We start from the raw sequence: 23,731 nt of genomic DNA, 5'->3' as shown, positions 1-23,731 counted from the left end.
CATTGTACTGGTTTGAGGCAGAAATCTCACAGAGGAATATCTCAAAGTGTGGGCAAATAAAACCAAAACTATGTGCTTGGCTAGGTATCACTAGAGGTAAGTGATAAAATATTTGTTTTGCAGTTTGGAAGAACCAATCCTTCAACCTCAGACATACAATGTCCATTAAAGAAAGTAGTGTCTCTGTCTGTGAGTTATGCAACAGGTCAGGAAATGTTCAGTGCACTCTAAACTCCTTTGTCACAGAAACTCACCCTTTGTTGGGGCAGTAAAAGAAAAATCTTTTGTCTTGGTAATCCCCAAAACTCTGTTCACAATATATTCTTTACTTACTACCTGACAGCTGCCTAAACCTGACGTGCAGGTTACAATGTACACTGCTGGTTGTGTTTTGGGCGTTGGGGACACGATGTCCATCAAAAGAAGTGCAGGCTGTGTGGTGGCAATAAAGAAGCATTTAAAGAATGGCAAAAAAAGTGCAGATGATTTCTCATATTTGATGCAGAGGTCCTCTGATGAAATCAAAGCCTGTACTGCAACTTTTCTGATGTTTTGGAGATTTGCTCAAGCACAACATGACAAGTAAATCCCACAAAAGCTACATATGAAATGTGTCACGAGACATGAGATTAGCTCTCAAGACACATAAATAATGTGAGGTTGCAGATCTTTTTTTTTTTTTAATCAAACAACTTCTGGCCACAGACTGCTATAGAGCTGAGACTGAATCGCTGTTATCATCTTGGCAGGCTTGAGAAGCAATAGCATCTTGTTTTAAGTAGTACTTTGAGGAGCTTGTGTTAGTTCTGCTGGCTCTCGTCTCTTATCTCCTATTAAACTGAGTGTGCGGGGAGAAGGATTGTAAGGAAATATGAACTGATGACAAGCAAAGAAGCCCGACTTTGTTTTCCCTCCCTCCAGCACTGCTCATTGCAGACTGTTGACTGACACTGATGTGTGGGCTTGTCTGCACAAGACATTATGGCGTTAAATCTCTTTGGAGAAAAATCTAGAATTACCGCCTCACTGTTGTTTGCCTCTGCGAACCAGTTAAGTTGCAGTTACAGTTTGCTTCCAGGTCTATCAAAACATGGATGCTTCACATGCATCTTCAACTCAGCAGCACAGACGACCTATACAATCACCACAGTCATCAATTTAGTATCTGACTTATGTCTCCCCTTCTGTTCCAGAAAAGGGTTTTATGATGTTACAGTAAAGCTGACTTCTGACATTTTTGATATTAAATGTCATCATGTCACCATTTTGTCCTATTAGACTTTGAGTGAACATTTGTCATAATTAGCATGTAAATTTACGAGTTACAGCCAAAAACATGCTGGTTAAAAGGTTAAAATAATAACCTCAACCTTTGACCACCAAATTCTAATCAGTTCAATCTTGAGTCCAAGGGGACGTTTGTGCCAAATTTGAAAAACATTTCTCAAGGCTTTCTTGAGATACCACATTCTCAGGAATGCAGCGAAGGAGGTCACACCAACAGGTTACAGTGACCTTACACTTTGACCACCAAAGTGTAAACATTTCGTCCTTGACTCAAAGTGGACGCTTGTGAAATCCCCTCAGGGTGTTTTGAGATATCACATTCACGAGAATAAGACAAATGCAAGGTCACAGTGGCCTTGACCTTTGACCAACAAAATCTAATATCTATCCTTATCCTTGACTGATAGTGGATGTTTATGCAAAATTTGAAGATATTGCATTCATGAGAATGGGACAGACAAGGTCACAGCGACCTTGACCTCTTATCTATGACCGCCAAAATCTAATCAGTTCATCAAATTTGAACAAAATCCCTTCAGGCAATCATGAGATATTTTGTTCACAAGAATGGGACGTACAACCTGAAAACATAATGCCTCCAGCTGTGTCCATCACTGGTGCAGAAGCAAAAAAAAGGTTAATATAATAGAACAGAATACCAATAATACTAACCTGAGCTATGTGCACTGTGGGCTGGAGATGATGTCTTCGGTGGTCTCTCACTGCAGCCAGAGAAAAATTCATTAGTGTAGGATTTTGGTTACAAAAAAATCAAGATCTGGGGCACTTTAGATATTTAGGTCTGTATTAGTAAGAACAAACAATGCAATAAAGTATGATGGGAAAGACTGACAAACCAGAGAGGTTAAAATGATGTTAATGATGTTAACAAGCTTCATCTGTGTTCAACATGGCATCAAAACATACTAATTCACTGCAGTCACAGAGCTTTTAGACTTAAACTGTCAAGCAAACATTAACACAAGGTCTCCACAGAGATGATCGAAATGCAAAGAGTTGAAATGCAGCCAGATAAACCATACACAGTGGCCATTTATCTAGAGAGCAAATGACTTCCATATCAGATTCACAGTCAAACCTATTTCCTCTTCTACAGATGCTATTTAACCTAAGTGTTCAATATGGCCATTATAAAGGGGGATACTTTATCTTTCCCGCTCTGGCTGGATAGCCAGGCTTTTCATTTGAGACTCCATCTCCCCTGATGCCTCACTCTTTCCTATACTATGATTGCTTACCTTAGTAGCTCCTTGGTACCACTAGAGTTTGGCTCCTTTAAAAGTGCATGCTGAACAAGACCAGTCAAGCTGGCAATCTGTTGCTCCATAGCCTTCATTCGCACTCTGCAGAAACATCAAAAAATTCTACTTTCAACACTGAGGCCTATTGGATATTACAGCTGCCACTAGAGCAAATATTAGCTCTGAAAGAAAACGGGAGGGCTGTAACAGAATAATCAATTGTTTTTAATTACCTCATCATGAATCACTGTGTTATTTCATGGGATTGCACAGCGGATTTTTTTTTGCAATTGATTTTCAATTATGTCCTCAGTAATTATTGAATCTGGTCAAATGGATAGTTTCACACACAGTGCAACAACATTTGACTCAGTGTTTCCACAAAAAGGAAAAGCTTGAGTTCAAATGGAATAAACAAGATGGACGACTCAGGAAGGAAGAAAAGGAACCCTGAGGTTGAGACCGAGGGTGTTCAAGTCATATTGGTTTTTAAATAAAACAAGAGTGTCTCACAAGCAGTGGCTGCTCATGAGAGAATGAAAGGACAATTCGAAAATTACGCTGCCTTAAGAAAAGCCAAACACCAGAGGGGTGAATAGAGGGACCTTACACCAAGATTACTTGGTAAGCTGTGAGGTTGGAAAAGAGAACAACTTTTGTTTTCAGATGTCATCATTTATCTTGAGGAAGGATATGGGGCCAGCTGAGGACACAGTGTGGGACAGGAGGTGGTTTTGACTGTGCTATAAGACAATAGAAGGACACAAGGTCTATGCAGACGTGGGGCCAAGTCATTGTTTTTCAAGTCACAGATAAGTATCAAGTCTTTGCACTCAAGTTCAGAGTAAAGAACTAAGTCAAGACAGACAAGTCCCAAGTCAAGTCTTTGAGTTTTGATTCCTTAAGCAAGTGTAAAGCCATAGGGGTGGCAGTAGCTCAGAAGGTAGAGCAGGTCATCCACTAATCAGAAGATCAGTGGGTTTGATCCATGGCTCCTCCAGTCTGCATGTCGAAGCATCTTTGGGCAAGATACTGAACCTCAAATTGCTTCTAATGTCTGTTCCATTGGTGTGTGAGTGCGTGTGAATGGTTACTGAGTAGCAGGTGGCACCTTGTATGGTAGCCTTGGCCACCACTGTGTGAATGTGTGTGAATGGGTGAATGTGTTACGTAGTGTAAAAGTGCTTTGAGTGGTCAGAAGATTAGAAAAGTGCTATACAAGTGCAGTCCATTTTACTATTACTATTTGTATTGCAATGTTAGTTCCTAGTGGTTCTCTCCTGCAACTTGATAGGATGATGCCGGACTGATCCAAACTAAGTAGATCTAGGAAATTAAGTGTCAGCTTGCTGGGAACGAGTAGCGTAGATGTTAGTTGATTCACAGAACAATAGGATTTCTGCCACACTTTTTAAATGAAAGGCTACATTTTGATCTTTGGACTTGGCAGGAGGTTCAAGTGTCACAAGTCCAAGTCGAGTTGCAAGTCTTTTTTGATTTTATCAAGTTGGGTATAAGGTCATCAAATTTGTGACTCTCGTCTGAGTGGAGTCCATGTCATGTGACTCCAGTCCACACCCCTGGGTCTATGAGAACACAATGCCTAACCTCAGTGTCATACATCATATTTTACATGAATAAATTCTATGACAGCTAGAGAGCGCTGAGTGTTGGGGCTCTGTTTATTTTGAAAGTTAAGGACTGTACTTTCCCATTCAAATTCCAACACTCTTTTCCCAGGGCATTTCTAATGGGGGGTTTTGGGCTCTCCAGGTGGTCCAGACTGATCTGTTTGACTGATTGGGCCATTTAAAACACTTTTTCAACCTGGTCAATATTTTCTTTGGTTTTTCAAGGTATGCACATAGCCTCCGTAACCTGCCTTTTAATAAAACCACGTTGCCTGGCTAAGTGGCAAGCATCCCTCTTTCTTTGTTTATGTGCTCTCAGTCAGAGTGGACAAATCTAACCCAGGTACCAAAATGTCTGCTGGATTATCCAAACTGAATAGACTCTGCAGAGGGTTTGTTGTTAGAACAATAGTCACAGAGTAACAGGAAAAATATACAGTGGCTTAGCGGGGTCTCCAGATACTATACTGTTTCAGTGATGGTAGCTTTGTGTGGGCATATACACTCTGTAAAAATCAACACTGTCAGCTCCAACGTTTGAATAGAGACAGTGAAAACAATGCTCAGATAAGCAGAAGTGGTTATATACACAAACCAAACCGATGCATAAACATGTGCATTAGTCTGCTGTTCTTAATGTGCAGATTTTGATGCTCAAGACAGTGACAGGGTGGGTTATATTCTCGCCTTCAGTCATGGATGATGGAACAGTCAGAGCCAGGGATTGAAAATCAGCAGCTCACAGTTAGGGTGAAACTGGGATGCAGAGTTAGTCCATGCTCCCATGCAGTGTCTTAATCCTAATTTTTTACAATCCCACCAGCCCACTGGTGCTTACCGTGTCTGATGATCAGCGGCAGCTGGGATGGGCCCCTGGAGGTGACCCTGGAGGTCTGAAACTACAGGTGATCCCATGTTGTTCCGGGGCTTGGTCCCTGCCACGTCCTCCTTCCTGAAGGACTGGCGCACAGGTGAGCTTCTCTCCATGGGAACACCATGAGGTGGCACACCGTGAGGTGGCACACCGTGAGAAGGACCACCGTGAGGAGGCCCGCCATGGATGTCAATCATCCGCACCTCAGCCATCCGGTGAGGGGATGGAGGAGGAGTCTTGGAGCCCAAAGTAGGCAGCTGGCTGTTTCTGGACTTCTGCCTGTACAGAGAGGGGTGATCTATAGTGTCCGTGGGGCTGGGCCCGCCGTAAGAGCTTGTGGAGCGGATGGAGGCACGGTGAAATCCTGCCATGCCGTGATCTGAACCATCAAGCCCAGGGTTGGGGTGTGGCCCGTGGGCAGTAGCCATGGTCATTCTTCCCTCTTGGAGCAAGTACGGGTCTGCGTACAACCCCTCATTTCCCCTGGATAGACTGTGGCTTTTATTACCCATGTCCCCATCTGGCTTCACATCTCGTCTCTCCAGAATGGCGCTGGGACAGGGTGAGATGGAGCGGGCCGGAGGGTTGGCATTAGACAGCCGGTCTCTTGGGATAGTGGCGTTGCCAGGTATAGAGCCCTGCCGTGGGCCAAATGGGATTCTGGATGGGGATGGGGGCATAGAGTGGGGGGTCGGGGGAAGGGCTCCCGGCATGGGGTGGTGTGGTGGGGGACCCATGGGGGGCTGTCTCAGAGGGTGCGTGCCATCACGAGGGGCATGCACCATCTCGCTGTGCATCTGTAAAAGACCAAATGACATAGACATTTCATCATACAAAAACAAACATAAAAATGGGTTATTACTTCAAATAATGCATAAAAAGTTCAAACAAGAAAACTCAGTTTCAGGATTGGTCAATAAACCAAACTGCATACTTCTGCCCGCTTGAGAGCTTCAGCTACTGTTTATTTTGTATATATCCTGCATTTCTGGACTGAAGTGCCCTTGAAACAAAAACATTCATCCAACTCAGTTTACACTGTTGCTTTTCAAAGAAAACAGACTGTCAGCAGTTCTTCCAGAGGCAGAAAATAGTTAGTGGCAAAGCTACTATCCCCAGGTACACAGAGCAGCATTTCAAGTCCTGGATGTAAGATGCCACAGGCTTCTACAAAACAATATTACAATACATAAAAAACACTACTTCCTGGATAGATAGTCTGTCATTTTAAGGTGAATTAATCTACCGTTTTCGACTTTAAACAAATCTGTGATTACTCTCTTGGAGATAAAACTGGGGCTTTCTAAAAAGAGGTTACATGTGCACCTTCAGGCTACAAAATGGTTAATTTTCAACAAGACCTGTCTAGCATAGTCTGTTTAAACAGTCAGCTAATCCGGGCCCGACCACCCATAAAGGACCCTTGAAGGCTAACATACAATAAACCTAACCTCATTTTACTAGAGTGGCTTTTCAGGTTAGGGGAATGAGCGCTCAGACTGTCGGTGGTAAAAGTACAAACAAAGAGGTGAAAGTCTCATAGGTACAAGAGAGCACAAGCAAAAGGAAATATGGTTATTGTGGTGAGCCACACGCCGTGTAAAGTATGACAAGTTTCAATTGTCTCATCACGTCTTGACAGCTTTGTCAAATCTTTCTGGACCTCCATATTGCCACCTGACTTAAATGGAGACTGTAGCTTTTTAAAGGAGACATAAGACATTCTTCCTTTTACTGTACATGTGAAAAGTCATAAGCAAAAAAACAAAACAAAAAAAAATTCAAATTAATATACTTATGGTACAAGCCCACGGGGGCAACTCCCTCTTATATTACAAAGACAGTTCACCAAAATGTGTTTCTGAAGACATTTGAGAAATAAGCTATAGAGTTGAAATCTGTCTTACTTTCAGATCGACAATGCTAAGTTTAAACGTTTTTAGGAAGTCTCCAGAAGCGAGTCACTCTGGTTTGCATAAAGTAGCCTAGATTCAACTTGATGCAAATGAAGAGTAGATGCTGTGTTTCTTGAAATACAGGCTGCTTACATAGACAGTGAATGGGACACGTGAAAATGACAGATTTTGCTGCTACACTAGCTTGTGGTGGCTCATGGAAGATAACATTAGCAGCCATTTTACCATTTTACCATTTGCCATTATAGTACTCCTATAACTACTTAGTTTTGGCCACAATGGCCACAGTTCGCAAGAGGCTACACTGTCTTGCCATTACCAAAATATCATGGGCAAAGACTGGTTTGAGTTAAAACTTTTGGATTGATGCAGAAAATAATTTAAACTATACACTACACAGTAGCTATTGTTAGCATAATTAGTGTTAGGTTCAAGAGATAGTTCAGATTTTTTAAGTGGGGTTGTACGAGGTTCTCATTCATAGTCAGTGTATAACCTACAGTAGATGTCAGACAGCATGACCCCAGTTTGGAGAAGCAGGCTGCAGTCTGACATGGAAGCTAAGCAATGCACTGCAGTGGATGAAGGTCAGAAACAAAATGTATTTTAACCACCTAAAAAAAATCATTATCACTTTAAGTGTATGCTATATCAAGGGTATTTTCACCACTTAACCTTTCCATCAGACAGCCTGTTGCAACGGAGAGGCAGTTAATGCTTTAGTTCCCCATTTATGCTCTTGTTAAAGCTACCAGACTCCATTAAGAAAAACATTTAATTTATCATGGTGAACACGGCAGCTGCTGGTCTACCGCTGCTTTGATCAGTTAGTTAGTTTGTGTTACTGTGTGACTTTGGTAAATCTGAACTAACCCTTTGAAACTCTAAAGTCACACAATAACACAAATAAAATAACTATTTGAGGCAGTGGTGGACCAGCAGCTCCCGTGTTCAGCAATGTTAAATCACTGTTTTTCTCAATGGAGTCTGGCTTTTAAGAAAGTGATATAACTGCTTAGTTTTCCCATTGGAAATCACTGTCTGACATTAAGGTAATGCAGTGAAAATATCCTAAATATAGTGTACACATACATTTATATTGATTTTTTTAGGTGGCTAAAATACGTTCTGTTGCTGACCCCTCCAAAGCAATAGATTGTTGAGCTTCCATGTTAAACTCCAGCCTGCTTCTCCAAACTGGAGGCTTGCTGACTGACACCGACTGTATGTAATATACTTTCCATGGACAAGTGACCCATACAACCCCACTCCAGAAAATCAGGACTATCCCTTTAAGATACTGTATTCCTGTGTAACTGACATTAAGGTCAGTTTGATAACTACTGGCTATTCTCTAGTTGTGTCACTGTTATATTCCACTGTGCGACTGTTTTATCATTTACAGTCATTCTGTGATTGTCACTTGGGGCTACAGTGGCCATTGTTCAGAAAGTCACATTGTCTCACTACAACCAGTATATCATGGGAGCAGACTAGTGTGAGTCAAAACTTGTGAATTCATAAAGGCACAACCTACAAGAATGACGACAGTATCCTGAGTTTATTTTAAGCTTGAGTTCATTTCCCATAGAAGTAAACATTTCCCTGTGCTAGCTGCATGCCTGAAATATAGTGTGTAAACAGTGATATACCCCCGCAGATATATGATCTCCTGCTGGGTATGGTAACACAGAGATGGGGAGCGTCTCATACAGGGCCGAATCCAATTAATCTTTCTGTCTGTCTAACCCTCTATCGCTGTCAAACAAACAAGCAATTGTTCCTTCAAGCTATGACTCATAGGTTACACCTACATAAGAAGACAAGTCGAAATCTTGGGCAAAGTTCTTTCCGAAACTTCAGGTACAGTTTGTGACACTGTGTTGCTTTTATTTATTTTTTTTTCCACCAGCGCTGATACAGATTAACACAGCGAAGAGAACAATACAGTGAAACAGGTGTGTATGTGTGTGTGTGTGTGTGCGGACTGGATAACAACAACTGTTCAAAGTGTACAGTAACAAAGGGTTCAGGCTTGGCTGTGATAACAAAGGAAAAAAAAAAAGAGAAAGAAACTTGTTGGCAGTGAAAGCACACACAGCCCATAAATATGGCAGCAACAAGTCTGACCAGGCAACAAAACATATAATAGAAAATCTAAGATGCACAGAGCCCCTGCAGACCATCATCAAACCCTAATGACTTTCACTACCCAAGGTGCCTACACATATAAAAAGAAAAGTTGCCCTCTTGTACAGGAATTTTTTCTGGAGCCTTAAACAACATTGCCAATTCCAGCACAGCCTCATAAGAACAATTTAGGCCAAAAAGCACCACTTGTCAATCCCAAACAGATGTTACACCTTTGGAAGACCAAGAATTCATAAAATATCCTTAAAATACACCATCTTAATAAAGACGGTCTGTTTTTGTCTGCAGAACATACACACATTTCTGCCTTGAGACAAAACAGAGGGATAAAGGCTTGAAAAATAAACACATGAGACCATGTCAGGCAAATGAGAGGCTGTGTCGAGAAACATTTGGTTTGAGTTTGGCTCGTGACTCTCTCTCTCTGTTTCCACCGTGCTCTTAAGCTCCAAATAATCAGGGCAGCATGTCTGGTAGGAGCGCGCAAAGTCGCCTCGGAGAGGGTTCCCGAACTGATTCACAAACTGCCGAGTGTGTCAACATTTAAATAGCTGTATGGCTGCATGTATGATGCTGCTGTATACATAATGGTGTTGAAAAGAAGATGGGAGCTTCCTGCTAATTATGATAATTGTGTGAGAAAACAAGACGAATGCTCAATTTGTCATTTTTGGATAAACACCAAAATTAGGTGGGTTACCCCGAGGATAGCAGATCAGAGGTTAGCCAATGACTGAACCCTCTGTTTACAAAATATCTCCCCCAGCTATGTGTACATAACATCACTTCTGACAACCACTATTGACTATTCAGTGAATACAAAGCGCTGCTTTGGGCACGATCCCTTACACGCGTACAGATTAATATTTCAACATATTTGCCGCTTTTTCATTCAATTAAACATGACAAAAGCGATGCTACGAAAGCCGGATAATACCTCTTTATTCTGACAGTCTGCTGCTTATTCTGCGTATTGAGTTACTCATCAGTTACCCCGTACATCTGTCCACCTTAAATCAATTACTGACAAAAAAGATGGTTGTTTTGATAACCAGAGACAGCTCTATATGGCCAGAAACGTAGATCAATAACAGAGGGAACCGCAGATGATACTTTAAATCTGATCCGTAGCCTGGGAATCTTGCATGCCAGACAAGAGGACACTCAATAGCTCAAACAGATGTGAAGTATACCCCCTCGAAAAAGTGTTTGAACAGGTGTACAGCTCATTAAGGTGTAGTATTTGCCCTTTTGCTTTGAGTGCCAGGGTTTCTATTTCATTATTAAAAGGTGTTGGTAAAAGCTGACAAGACCTTTTTGCCTTTTCAAGCAATCTTTAACAGGCAAATAAAAAATCTTCAGTCTGAGATTTACAGCTGCCAAGAATAGAGACACTGCTTACAACGGGAGTATACAATGTCTGAGTCTTAAAACTCGCCAACATGTTAGTAGGAAAGGAGCAGCCATAAGAATACATATTTTTGGATTAATGCAACAAGTGTCACCTGACTCATTTTTTTTTAAATGTCTCGTCATGTACCATTCACCAGCCTGGCCTCCACCCCTTTGTATCTGTGTCAACTGCTACCTGGTTGAACAGTGACAGAGCTATTCATGACAACAGTCTTCCTCAGCAGATCTCTACGTCATGCCTAAATTTCACAATGTTTGCACATGAGCCCTTGTACAGCCACGTTGCTTCTCTGTGCTTTATGTATTTCAGGTCATCCAGTTACAGTTATATGTTTTCAACCCTGCTGATTCAGCATGTGCCAGAGTTGTTTTATAGGTAATTCTGTAAAAATAAAAAAAGACCAAAAAACCTTAACACGAAAAGCTGTTCCACACAACTTATATTCTCCTGCTGTGGCCAGCTTGCGACCTTTCCCACTCTTAAACCATTTACACTATTAAATTCCCATTTCACTTTTTCAGTTCTATCTTTTTTTGCCATCTTTTTTTTCCTCAGATGTCTTTTGTTCACTTCCCCTTGAAGGACCCCATCACAGAAAGCCAGCCGGAGCAACTCGCCTGTCAGCGGCGGAGAATAAAAAGAGTTTCTGCAGCACCTCTAAGTCATCACGCCATCTGAACCGGGACCTCTTAAACCATCATCATGTTTGCCTCATCATTCCCTTAAACGTTATCAATTTCACTTTACACTCATGTGACACATACAGTATGTGGCAATGGGATTATGGCTAAGGTTAATGTAATTTTTGCAGTATCACAATGGTGCTGCGACGCCGCCTGGAAATCTGCAGCAGGCAGAGAGGAGCAGCGGGTTAGATAAAGGGTCATGTGGATTAAAGAGGAGGATTTGAGGCGGAACATTTGAGGAAAGGGCTCTTTGGGGCTTTAGTTTTGTTACATCAGCAGGAAACAAACATGCTGGAATCAGAACAAGAGAAAAAAGATTAGAGCTGATATTGGGGGGAGAATGAATAAGGAAAATAGTCCTGAGATTTGAGCTCAATTGTCCTTAAAGCAGGCTGCAGTGGAGCGTACAGGCGAGGCCCAATCACAGGCCCCTGGGAGAACAATAAAAGACCCCCTCTAAACAGATTAAGATGAGGCAGGGGGACATTCCTTCCCTTGACTGCAAACAGGATGTGAGAAAGAGAAGAATTGGAGGCTGGCCTTACTATTCTATCTGCAACAAGTCTGGCTGTATCCCTGCAGCTGCTGCTGTTAACAAGACAATCATTTTCACTGCTGTTAGCATCTGTGTCAGTGGAGTACTCACCCTGGCATCGCCATTGGCAGGTCTTGGCCCATGGCTGAACGCCTGTGCTGGGTCTTTGTGGTAGACCTTCAGGCAGGAGTGATCTGTGATGTTCCTGTAGGGGAAAGAGGTATCCCGTGGTAAACAGGCAGCCCAGATATCACCGTCAGACAGCGGCCGATCCTGCCTCAGCCTGGATCTCAGTCTCTGCGTCAGCCCCGCTAAGGGCACATACCCTGACAGAGGCTCTGACAGTTCTCTGTTATATGACATTTCCTCTAAATCTCTAAAGTCTATCAAAACATCTGCTATTACTGTGTTGAAACGTGGCGCGACCGCATAAACGGAGAGCAGATCCGCTCCTTCTTTTGCTGGTCTCGCTCTCTCACTACGGTGTTGCACCCTGGACTCTGGATTTCTTTACAACCCTGATAAAAAATTAGTCACAAAGTACACATGGCACTAGAGCAGGAACTCTGGAGAGAGGGGGGCAAAGCTGCTTTAGTCTTTAAGAGTAATGTTTTTTGTGAAAAACAACTCGAACAAAGGCTGTACACCGCTGCGACACATAAAATCTGCTGTATTATTGATAAGACATGCTGGTGAATACCAAACCAGGAAGGTACAAGGAGCAAGAAACAGCAGTGAGCTCGTATATGTGTGTTTGTGCGCTTGTAAATGATACACGGTACACAATACTTTGGAAACTACTCTGTGAAAACACATAAAAAGGCCTCAAAAAGTAAAAAAAAAAGACAAAGCTCACAGTGTTCAAACTTTCTCGAGTCAAACTTTCACCAGAGGAGAGAGGACAACAGGCAGGAAAGTCATCCGAGACTCTCATGAGTGCCCTCCGGTTTGTTTGGGTATATAGGAGACATTTTGCCAAAGGGCTTCATCTCCAAATAACGTTCTATCGAGTGAGTTTTAACATGATGGAAAAAGGAAGCGAGAAGCTTTCCTGGACTGTGACACTTCCTGTGCAGGGGGAGTTCAGACAGGAAGTTCTCTGGGAGGGGAAAAGGAAAGGACCTTCAGAGACTAAAAGAATTGTGATCCTTGAATGACCTGTTAAACCTAGACTGGCAAAACACAGTGCTTGCTGTCCAGTATGTATTCTGCATCCATGTTTATTACACAAAAGCAAATATCTACCTGACATCAGTGAGCTCGTAGTACATATTTCTCATGTCGTCCTTGACGTAGACGGCGACGCTGGGCGACTCCAACATCTTCATGGTGAGCTGCTGTGGGAAGGCACTAACAAACAGAGCTCTGACAGTGTCGATGCTGGTGATCTCATTAGGCATACGGATCTGTTTGGTCTCGTCCCCGTACTGCAGGTACAGCACACCTGCGGAGAGAAAGCGGGGGAGGACGGTGATGAGCCAAAAGCAAACTTCTTTTAATTAATGAAAATGCTTCCTATGACTCAGACGGGCTTTTGATTTCTGCAGATTGCAGGAGCAGTGATTCTTTCAGTTTTGTTTTTCGCAGATTGTGCTCTTGCTGTTTTTCGAATGCTAAAAAGGTTTGGTCCTCCTTTAGTGTTAATCAGTTACAGGAACAGTTCAACCCGAAATCAAAAATACATATTTTTCCTCTTTCCCGTAGTGCCGTTTATCTGTCTAGATTTTTTTGGTGTGAGTTGCCAAGTGTTGGAGGTATCAGTCGTAGAGATGTCTGCCTTCTCTTGAATATAATGGAACTAGATGGCACTCGGCTTGTGGTGCTCAAAGCGCCAAAGAAATACGAAAAACTCAACAGCAATGTCTCTTTTCAGAAACGATGAACCAATTACTCAAGATAATCCACAGACCTTGTTGTGAGCAGTTTCATGTAGGAACTATTTTCTTTCTACAGAACTAAAACCGCCAACCATATCATTGTGCCGAAGAAAGTGTGCAACTATTACTAGCTCACCTAGCACCACTGAGCTAGCTAACGTTACAGCTTAGCAGAGAAGGACGCCAATAATGTTTACATCCTGCGCTGTCATAAGCACAAGCCTCTCGTCTATGAGTAGATGCACACTTCCTTCCACATGGTGACATGGTTGGTAGGAGTCTAAATCACTGGTTTTGTCACGATTCCTTTTCTCTCTTGCTTTTGGCCATAACCTTCAGTTGGTGGATGTAGTTTGGTCGAAAGAAAATAGTTCCTGTATTAAACTGCTCACAACAAGGTCTGTGGATTATCTTGAATAACCTGGTCATGATTTCTGAAAAGAGACATTTTTCAAATGTTTTTTTTGCCAGTTTGAACACCACAAGCTGAGTGCGATCTGGTTCCATTATATTCAGGAGAAGTCAGACATCTCTACAGTCAATAGCTCTAACACTCTGCAACTCACAGCAGAACCATTGAGACAGATAAATAGCACTACAGGTAAGAGGAAAAATATGTATTTTTTGGCTTAGGGGTGAACCTTCCCTGAAGTATTTACTTAGCAATGCTGAGAATGTACTCAGTAAAAGTTGTTCAGTATCTGAATTTCAACCTTTTTCAGCAAATTTTCAACTTTGTGAATTAATGTATGAAGAGAAAACTTTGCAAAGGCAGAGCTGGTCAAATATAAATGCATATTTACTGCAGTTTGAGTAAGCCCCGAACAACCTTCAATGCATGACCTCACACAAAATCACTTTTTCCTGTGCCATTCCTGACCTGGGAAAACACAGTTGGCATCTTGCCTGAATCACATTGTCTGATCATGGCCGCTCAGTGCCTGAACTTGTCCAGATTTACATGAGCAAAAGTCCATTTCTCCATTTATACACTGGTGTACCATTTATACCATTAAACCCTAGCAGCTGAAGTCGAAAAACACTTTCATCATCTTCAGTCTTGTAATATGCGGATGGTAAACTGTCCTTCAAAGTCCCCATTTGTGGGTTCGGAGAGTTCTTTTTTTTAACTCTTGAATTAGGCTTCAGAATGAATGCTTACCCTCAATTGTTGCCCAAAGGAAAACAAAGCCTTTGAACTGATCATAAAAAAACTTTCTGTGGCCTATGGTGTCCTGATATATTTTCAATAGCAAACTAATAAGACATGTGGCACTGTACTAAAGGTGCCACTCTGCTCCTGTTCATGTTACACATGTTTAAGATCAGCATGCTGTATATTCCAGACAAATCACTTGATATTTAGAAAGGGTGTAAGGGGCACGAATTGGGGGCAGAGGCAGGGCTGTGTGCTCGGGGTGGAACCGTACAAGTTGTGCATCAAAACGACCAAAGCCTGAACCTCTGAACCCTGGGTGTGGCTTCTGTACTGTGCTTTACAAAAACAGATGTCTCCCCCACAAAATTTATGGACACGCCCACACTGCACTTGTATAAACAATGCCAGGGAAGAGAAAAAAAACACATTTCTATTTCTATTCACTGATTCACTGCAGATCCAAACAGCATGACACTGATTTTTTTTTACTGTACATTCATCTGTTGCAAAAATATAACTTTAATAAAAAGACTAAAAGGAGTTTTATTTTTAAAATCTTACTACTTACGAATCATAGAGACTGTCACATTTCATTAACTGCTGAGACAAAAGACTTGTTTTGACGCGCATAAATCAGTCATTTCAATACCACTTTTACATTTGTGCACTGATAATAGCTGGTTTTAAGGAAAGGAGGAATGGTTTTACTTGGTGTAACCCCATAAAAGGACAGAGCCAGTAAAAGCTCCCAGATGTTGCTGAAATATTATACAAGATCCAACATGCTCCACGAGACAGAGTGAGACAGAGAGAGGGCAAATCCAGGAAACAAAATTGCTGAGTCTATCATTGCTCTTTCTGGTCTGTCTGGGTTTCTGGGGTAGTAATAACTTAACAAAGTGCCCATTTGCAGAATAACTTCATCCTTCCCCTGAGAGCTGTTACGCTAACAGTCGGCTAGTTTTCATCCAGATGTTGGCAATTAAAGCGAATGATTTTGATGACAAAGCGCCATTGATTGAGCACGAGCTATGAAGGTTTGAATTCTTTCACATCGTTTTTTATTTGCTGCAACAAAGTTGAATGGCTCGGGTCTAACAGAGAGCCGTGTTACATTCCTGAGCGCCTGGTTTCACTCAAGATTGGAAGCAAATGGCCAGTGGGTTTCCTGACCAAATGGGCACAGCACTGCAGACTGTCTGAGCTTCAAACATTTCTCCAGTGAGATACAAAAGTAAAACATCATTTGGGTCCGTTAATAAAATCACAGAGTTTGAAACGTGACAAAAAAAAAACAGAAAAATGCAATATCAGAACCACAGAATAAATGACCTGAAATATAATACACTTGATGCCACACTCTAGATGAAATCTGATACTCACATTAGGGGTTTTAAGGATTTCCTGGTTTCTGTTAAGTCTTATGATGCTCTGGTAAAGACCACGCGACAGCTCCTACGGCACAAGCTGTAGACACGAAGCCCCAAATGTCCGTTGGGACCCAGAGAAGTGTGTGCCTGTGTGTTTGTGTGTGCGCGTGAGAGGCTGTGGGAGGGACACTGTAGTTTAGTGGTGCCCCTTTTTCTCTCCTCCCCCTTCATCACACCATAGCCCCCCACTGTCATAATGCTTTGTCCTGACATTTCTGAGAGGGAAAAGGGGAACGCTGGTGCACGTGTGTGTTTGTGCATGTATGTGTTGCAAAGCATATCTGTTTAAAGTGTTTTTGTACAGATTTGGCATCTCTGCTTCTCAAGCAAAGCAAGAGGTACTTACTGGCATGAAAAAGCGTGGCAAACGGCACCCTATAGTTTCATTCATTTTCACTTTGTTTAAAAGGCGTGTCATTCAGACGCTTTGCTATTATCCAGCAGCAGATGCCTTGCTGCGTTGCGAGCTACCTTTGAAGACTATCCTCCTGAAAAATGACAGACTCTACACTTTGTTTGGGAACTTCTCACACTCTTTCCGCCACTTTCTCACCCTAATGCGGCAACCTAATTCTGCACAACTCACAGCTTCTGCATATGGATGCAAATGAAGCACCATGTGTGTTGATAAGACGACCCATTTCTAATCCTGTCAATAACACGATGGCATATTGTGGATGGATTCCCTAATCTTTCACTACAGAGGAAATGAATTCTAATTAAAACAGAGCTGTGAGCTGAGGTGGAGAAAGGAAGTAGGGAGGAGAGGAGAAGATAGATGGAGTGAGAGGGAAAGACTTGGACAAGGTGAAACGGTGAGATCATGGCGCGGTTAGGAGTTACTTCAGAGAGTTCTAAAGTTGTGCTGAGATTACACTACGAAAGATGCAAAGTGTAGGTTATCGAAGAGGATTAAAGTCAATTCACTCTCACCTCAGTCTATTCACAAAGTCAATTTAACATTTGAGTCTTTATTCTCAGATATGAAAAAAAAATCTCTGTGGCAGTCTGGGGGATTTTGAGAGAACTACAAGACAGCTGATTGACACATTCTGTGGCCAAAGACAAGCAACAAAGCCAGATACAGATAAGAAATTTTCTCAACTGATTGAACTGTCACTAACCCAATAGCCTCATACTGTACCTAGTGAGCGGTCCTTTGTCTGGTTGGTCGATCGCACCACGGGCAGGCTAGCGCGAACCCGGCTGCCGCGGGTGAAGGCTGTGGGTGCGTCAGCATCAGACATGGCGTCCAACGAGTCCAGGGAGGCCAGGGATAGGTGGTCGACCTGGTCGCCGACGCCGAGCTGCGGATTGGGGCCGTGCTTTGGGCTTCTGCTCTGGAGGGGGAGGCACATGGAAGAAGATACGGTAAGGGTTAGACAATGGACACATCGTACACAAAATAATACAGCACATGCATTGTTTTTTATTCCCTCAACATGACACAAAAAAAAGATGCCAATGAACATCACGCAAACTCTTTAAAGGTCCAGTGTGTAAGATTTAGGGGGATTTAGTGGCATCTAGAGGTGATGATTGCAGACTGCAACCAGCTGAAACTTAGAAGTTAGAATTCCTTCAGTACTTATTATTCAGGAGGTTTTTTTTGCAGAAGGGAGGATTTACCAGGAGCCAAATTATCCATAGATGGTTCTTCCTCTCAAAAACAGATGGGCCAGGTGATTTAAAATGGTAAAAACACTGAATAAAGCAGTGTCATGTTAAAAAAAAAAATCTGTGTTTTTTTGACAATGCTTGTCAGAGGAGCTTCTAACTACCGCGGTTGATGCCTAAAATGTGAATGGCCCTTTGTAGAGCATTTGGTTTGTCCATTCTGAGCTACTGTAGGAACACGGCGGTGCAACATGATGGTCTCCACAGACAAGAAAATGCTCCATATGTAGACATAAACCCCTCATTCAAAGGTGACAAAAACACAACCATTTTTATTTTCAGGTAATAAGGAAAGAGGAAATACTTACTGCATTACATTCAATTTCTGCAAATATATCCCTATTAATCATACACACTGGACCTTTAAGATATGATGCATTTGGTGGAGTTGGAAAATAACACTAGTGCTCTTACGTTATGAGTTACACATGTTCTTTGGCGAGCTAGAATAAAGCACCTTGGAGCTTGACTCTAGCGCAACTACACAAACCAAACCACTTCACTCATGCAGAATTGCAGACTAGTGTTAATACTATATGTCACTGATACATGCTCACACATTTAATACTGATCAGTGCTGTCCCACAAGCACATTACAGCCACTAAAAGTTATCAAGCAGAAGGAAGCCTCTAATCATAACAGGAGTCATTTATTCATTCATTCATTTCCCGTAACCGCTCATCCTGTTGGGGGTCGTGGGGGGGCTGGAGCCTATCCCAGCTGACACAGGGCGAGAGGCGTGGTACACCCTGGACAGGTCGCCAGGCTATCACAGGGCTGACACATAGAGACAGACAACCATTCATGCTCACATTCACACCTACGGACAATTTAGTGTCGCAATTAACCTGCATGTCTTTGGACTGTGGGAGGAAGCCGGAGTACCCTAAGAAAACCAGATTCGAACCAGGAACCCTCTTGCTATGAGGCCACAATGCTGAACACTGCACACCGTGCCACCTTAACAGTCTCAACTTTAAAGTTTATACTCACCCACATAAGCCAGGGTCTGATATAATAGTGACACTAACAGTATACGAAAGACATTTTCAAGCACAAGTGCATGATGACACACTCAAAGAGATCAAACAGACACCCAGAGTGGAGGTACTAAAGAAGGAGATATTCCTTTTTGCCGCTGATTAAGGATCAAGAATTGTGTCATCAAAGATTGAAGATCAGTTGGATACTCTGTAATCCGATCTGCATGACGTGGCATCCTCAAGCCCCAGCTACAATAAGACGATGTGTGACGAGACTACAGAGCCCATTGAGCTATTGTGCGGCGCTGTAAGGTGATCCGTACCACCGGGACGAGGTGGGACTAATACCGAGGGGTCAGTGAACACTGAGCTCTTTATGAAATGCTCTTCTCCCCTGGCAGAAGTGTGGTGCTGTAGAGCTAATGCAGATGGAGACACGAGGCCGAGTCCAACAGGTTATCTCGAAAACACCTGCATGCACACGCTGCTGCTCTCCCACACTCATACACGTACGGACAAATAAAGAATTGGAGCTTTTTATATTAAGTGCAGTTGATGTGTGGGAGCTTTCATGGCCAAAACTGGTTTATCCTGACAGCCAAGTGTGCTTGGCAGGCACAGACAGCTCAGACACTAAGAAGCACGGGGGGCATGAGGGTTAGGAACACGGTCGCACAGCAGATGTTAGTGAGGATGCAAACACAGTCACACACATTGACACACGCACAATGGCATGATGCAGATAAGATAAAAGGCTGACTAACTCTGTGGGGCAATTGGATTTTCATCAAGTACCTCTGAATGTCAAGCTCAGAGTGGAGGGAGGAGAGCATGCCCTGTAAAGTCTGATGGGAGAAAAAAAAGGAGAGAAGGGGAAAAATAAAAAGCAAATGCCTAAGAGATGCCAGTGGGAGGGTGAGATGGAAAAAGAAATGGTCATCAAACAAAACAGAGGAACCATGGAAACAAATCAATGTCAACAGCAGACCAGAGAAAAGTAGGAAGAGGGTAAAAGGAGAACCTAGATGTAGGTGTATCTTCAATTTTACCTAACAGCAGATGGCATTTATTTATCATGTCTGTCTCGAATACCTAGCTTTGGTCAGGGTGGGGGTGGGGTGCTTAACATTAATATTCATGACAGTAGGGCTATGAATTTGAGACTCCTGACAAAGCACGGTGAAACAGAATTGCAGAAACAGCATGCAAGCGCCAACAAATTTAAGATGTGATATTTTTATTTATAAGATTCAGTGTTCCTGTTGCACAGGTTAGATGCAGCACTGATGGACCATCTCCAGAGCTACTCTCATCCCAGCAAACAGTCAGTTCACCATCTGCCCAGTTAGCACGAGCTAACACAGTAGCAGCTGCTAACATCTGACATCCAAGTATCCAAATAGTCAAATATTTATGTCCAGCCCTATTAATGTATTCTTATTCTTAACACTGTGAAACTTTGCACATTGTACATATCTTTAAATAGTATTTTTTTTTAATATTTTTATTTTATTTTTAGTTTTTCATTTGTAATTTCTTCTCGTCTATGTGCCAAACCACAAAAGGAAATTCCTTGCATGTGAAAACCTACTTGGCAATATACCAAATTCTGCTTTAGTCGACAGCTACTTTTCATGAGCTTATTTGACTTTAATGAGTACGGACATAAAATCCTGGAAACCCCACCACTTAACAATTGCTATTAATTACCAATTAATTAATTGCCATCATTAATATTACACAACATCCCTGGAGCATTTCCAACCATCACCGTTGTCATCCCGTCACATGATATTTGCTGAGTTACAGTGTGCAAGCATTTACTGTACGTGATACAACTTCACAGTGACCTGACACAGCAGAGAAAACTGCTGAGCCATCACTCAACTCCTGTAATTCCATTAAAATATGCTTAGGCTGCAGTGCCCAGAGATTAAAAATACATGAATAAAAATGTGCCCTTATACTGTTAATACATGATGATAGTGACCTTTTAAAACAGGAGGGTCACATTGAGTTGACGTGTCACCTGAAACCAGACATGTGTTGGGAAATCCAATCTGAGCACTGAAAGATTTATGAGCGTATTCAGTGGTGGTGGGTCCAAACAGCCCTCCCACACCGCTGTTCTGTCTTCTCCTGTGCTACTGTGTCACCCGTGGGAGTGTTGAATCGTATTGGCTTCCTCCATCACCTGTAAGTAGTAATTATGTCAGGCTGGTCTGGCAGTGTAATCCAATATTTTCTCAAATACCAAAGCGGAGGAAGAAAACCTGCACTCAAACTTGTGTAGATGTTCACTTAACACTCATGTTTTCTGAGTTTATTGCATGAAAAAACTTACTTGGTGAAGTAAATTAATACTGAAGCCATCAGATAGGACACATTTAGTTAAGTCTTATAATTACAGCTGGCTGTGGTGTCAAAATAATTGGGAAAATGAGTTCCCAGCTGGGAAAATTCACTTGAACACACCCTCAAGTTGGAACAACAACTAGGAATGTTGGCAAAAGTTTTGGTGCATGAGCTGACGTCATTATACAGAAACATGTCTGACAAAGGCAAATGTTCGGTTGATAGTTATCATTTTTGTTATTAATTTACATATTGCATGTAATTTTTTTTCCTCACGTTATTTGTAATATGATATTGAGCTGTAATAATTAGTTACTGTTCACGCAGAAAAGTCATTTATTAGCATTACTCAGGTGAAGCAATATTTTAGTAGTTTTAGGGGACGTACTGGTGCAGCAACAAGTCTGGGACGAAATCATTACAACATATCTTTGTAATGTCCATGTTGTTTCCAGATTACGACTTAAAGCTCATGAACACACCAATGTTCAAATAATGACTTCCCAGTTCAAGAAATGGAACCATCTGAGGAGCGCATGAATGTAGCATGAGGTGAGAAGACCGTTAGCAATTATATATACAGAGCCAGGCTGGCTGTTTTTCCTCTGTTTTAAGGCTTTCTACTCAAATAAGCTAACTGTGTCCTGGCTCCAGGTGGTATCGATCTATTTAAACTATTTATTGAAGTCTCACAAGATCAAACAACTCCACTAAAATGTCTTTGCACAAAAACTGTAGTTAAAGCAAGACTATGTAACTTCTGTTTACTTCTTGTTTTACATTTAAATATGCTAATTGAAACTTTATTCCCACTTCAAATCACAGGAAAATGTTTAAATAGCCACAATGTGACAGCTGGAGAAGAATCGCACAGGAGACAAAGATAAAGCAGAAGCAGTCGCATATAAAAGTGCAGGAAATTGCAAATGAGACCTTCTGCCTCCCTGTGGAAAGAGGTAATTAAGTTAAACCACTCCACACCAGTCCACATCTGACAAATGAGGTGTCCCCTTCAAAGGTCAACAGTTTAGTTCAGATGAACTCCTCTGTCTCTCTTCCTCCCTCTTCCTCATGCACGCACGCAGTGATCATCATTCTGACAACGGCTACGTCTGATATTGCCAAAATGCCCCGCATCAAAAGCCACTTCCTGTCCCGGCTAACCACTTCCCGCTTTAGGGTCCAGATGTGAAAAACGCAGGCCAACCGCTGATTAGCACTGTAAAACCTGCTTCAACCTGCTCGCACCTACAGCACATTCCACACCAGTGATTTCCCCCGCTTCAGTCAATACCATACAGTCTGTGATTCTGCTTTTTCAGCAGTGGCTCCCTCTGAACGCCACATTTGCTCTGACAGCTATGATGAATGTGAATGTGAGACACCAGCATTAGCTTATACACAGGAATATGACAAGTTATACAGTCATGAAAAGAGCCCCTTGAGAAGGAACGTGTCTAGAAAATAGATCTCGGAAGTGTCAAACAAATCAGAGAATATCAACCACAGAGATGGTGATGTATCTGTGCAGTGCTGTGGCCAATGTCAGTGGGTTGTTATATACCTGGGTCAAACACTCAGCATGGTTCAATAAGGTGGAGAAATAACTTAATGCCTGATCAGTGGTCATGTTGTGCAGCTTAGATGCAAACATTTTCCTGAGGCCATCAGGCACTAGCTCACAAAGGCACTATAACAAGAATCTTTCAGTAAAAATCTTAAAGATTTCTATTAAAATAAATATCTGTTAAGTCAATATCCAGGCCTGTCATCATAATTACTTTTGCTGGACGATATATTGTCCCAGAAATAATGCAATAAACAATATTGTCATTTTAAGACCATTTTATGCCACTGATATAATGATAATATAATACCGTAATAATGTCCAAGTCTTATAATAGTAGGGAAAACCCTGCTGTCTATTCTGGCATCATGTTTGCTAAAATTTTGGTGACATTCTTATATAAATAAACCTGCATGTAAACACAAGGGCAATATCTTAGGATATATGGACATACCGTTGATTGTTTTTGCTGACCTTGATAAGCTGATTATAATTATTGCATCGTACCGTATTGCATCATATCGTATCATATCGTGTCGTATCATATCGTATCGTATCGTATTGTAATTATCTTGATAGGCCCATCGCTATCCATCGCTGAGTAAGGTAACACAGTAGCAATTGAGCTCATGGCCCACTGATTTAAGTATTGCAATATTTATATATTTGCAGTATTATGAACTGGGTGTTGAGGGCGACACTCCTGGAAAATTTGCCACATTAAGTCACTCCCAATGCAAACTAAAACTTTCCTACTGCTGCAACTTCACATTAAAAGTACCCAACTGGGACGCCCAGTAGCTCACCCAGTAGAGCTGGCGCCCCATGTACAAAAGCTGTGTCCTTGCTGCAGTGGCCATAGGTTCGAGTCCAACCTGTAGCCCTTTCTAGCATGTCATCCCCCCTCTCTCTACCCCCTTCACTCT

At 42.1% G+C, this 23,731-nt stretch overlaps 1 protein-coding gene across 22 annotated transcripts in view; it reads right to left on the bottom strand.

The window, feature by feature from the left end:
- Positions 1 to 23,731, bottom strand: part of kiaa1217 (KIAA1217 ortholog) — a 149,701-nt gene that overhangs the window by 15,397 nt on the left and 110,573 nt on the right. For 12 of the 22 annotated variants that reach the window (XM_033639520.2, XM_078162945.1, XM_078162946.1 and 9 more), the window contains exons 3-9: positions 19,648 to 19,728; positions 17,367 to 17,562; positions 13,002 to 13,200; positions 11,868 to 11,961; positions 5,019 to 5,851; positions 2,547 to 2,651; positions 1,960 to 2,009 (exon numbers count right to left, since the gene is read on the bottom strand). In XM_033639520.2, the coding sequence (XP_033495411.1) occupies positions 1,960 to 2,009; positions 2,547 to 2,651; positions 5,019 to 5,851; positions 11,868 to 11,961; positions 13,002 to 13,200; positions 17,367 to 17,562; positions 19,648 to 19,728 (1,558 nt within the window). Of the gene's footprint in view, positions 1 to 1,959; positions 2,010 to 2,546; positions 2,652 to 5,018; positions 5,852 to 11,867; positions 11,962 to 13,001; positions 13,201 to 16,175; positions 16,286 to 17,366; positions 17,563 to 19,647; positions 19,729 to 23,731 lie in introns of those variants that run through there. The other 10 variants (XM_033639515.2, XM_033639529.2, XM_033639530.2 and 7 more) reach the window with 5 other exon arrangements.

The sequence above is a fragment of the Epinephelus lanceolatus genome, chromosome 20 (genome assembly GCF_041903045.1).
Source record: "Epinephelus lanceolatus isolate andai-2023 chromosome 20, ASM4190304v1, whole genome shotgun sequence".
NCBI classification, from domain to species: Eukaryota; Metazoa; Chordata; class Actinopteri; order Perciformes; family Serranidae; genus Epinephelus; species Epinephelus lanceolatus.
This window is presented reverse-complemented; position numbering and strand designations above follow the sequence as displayed.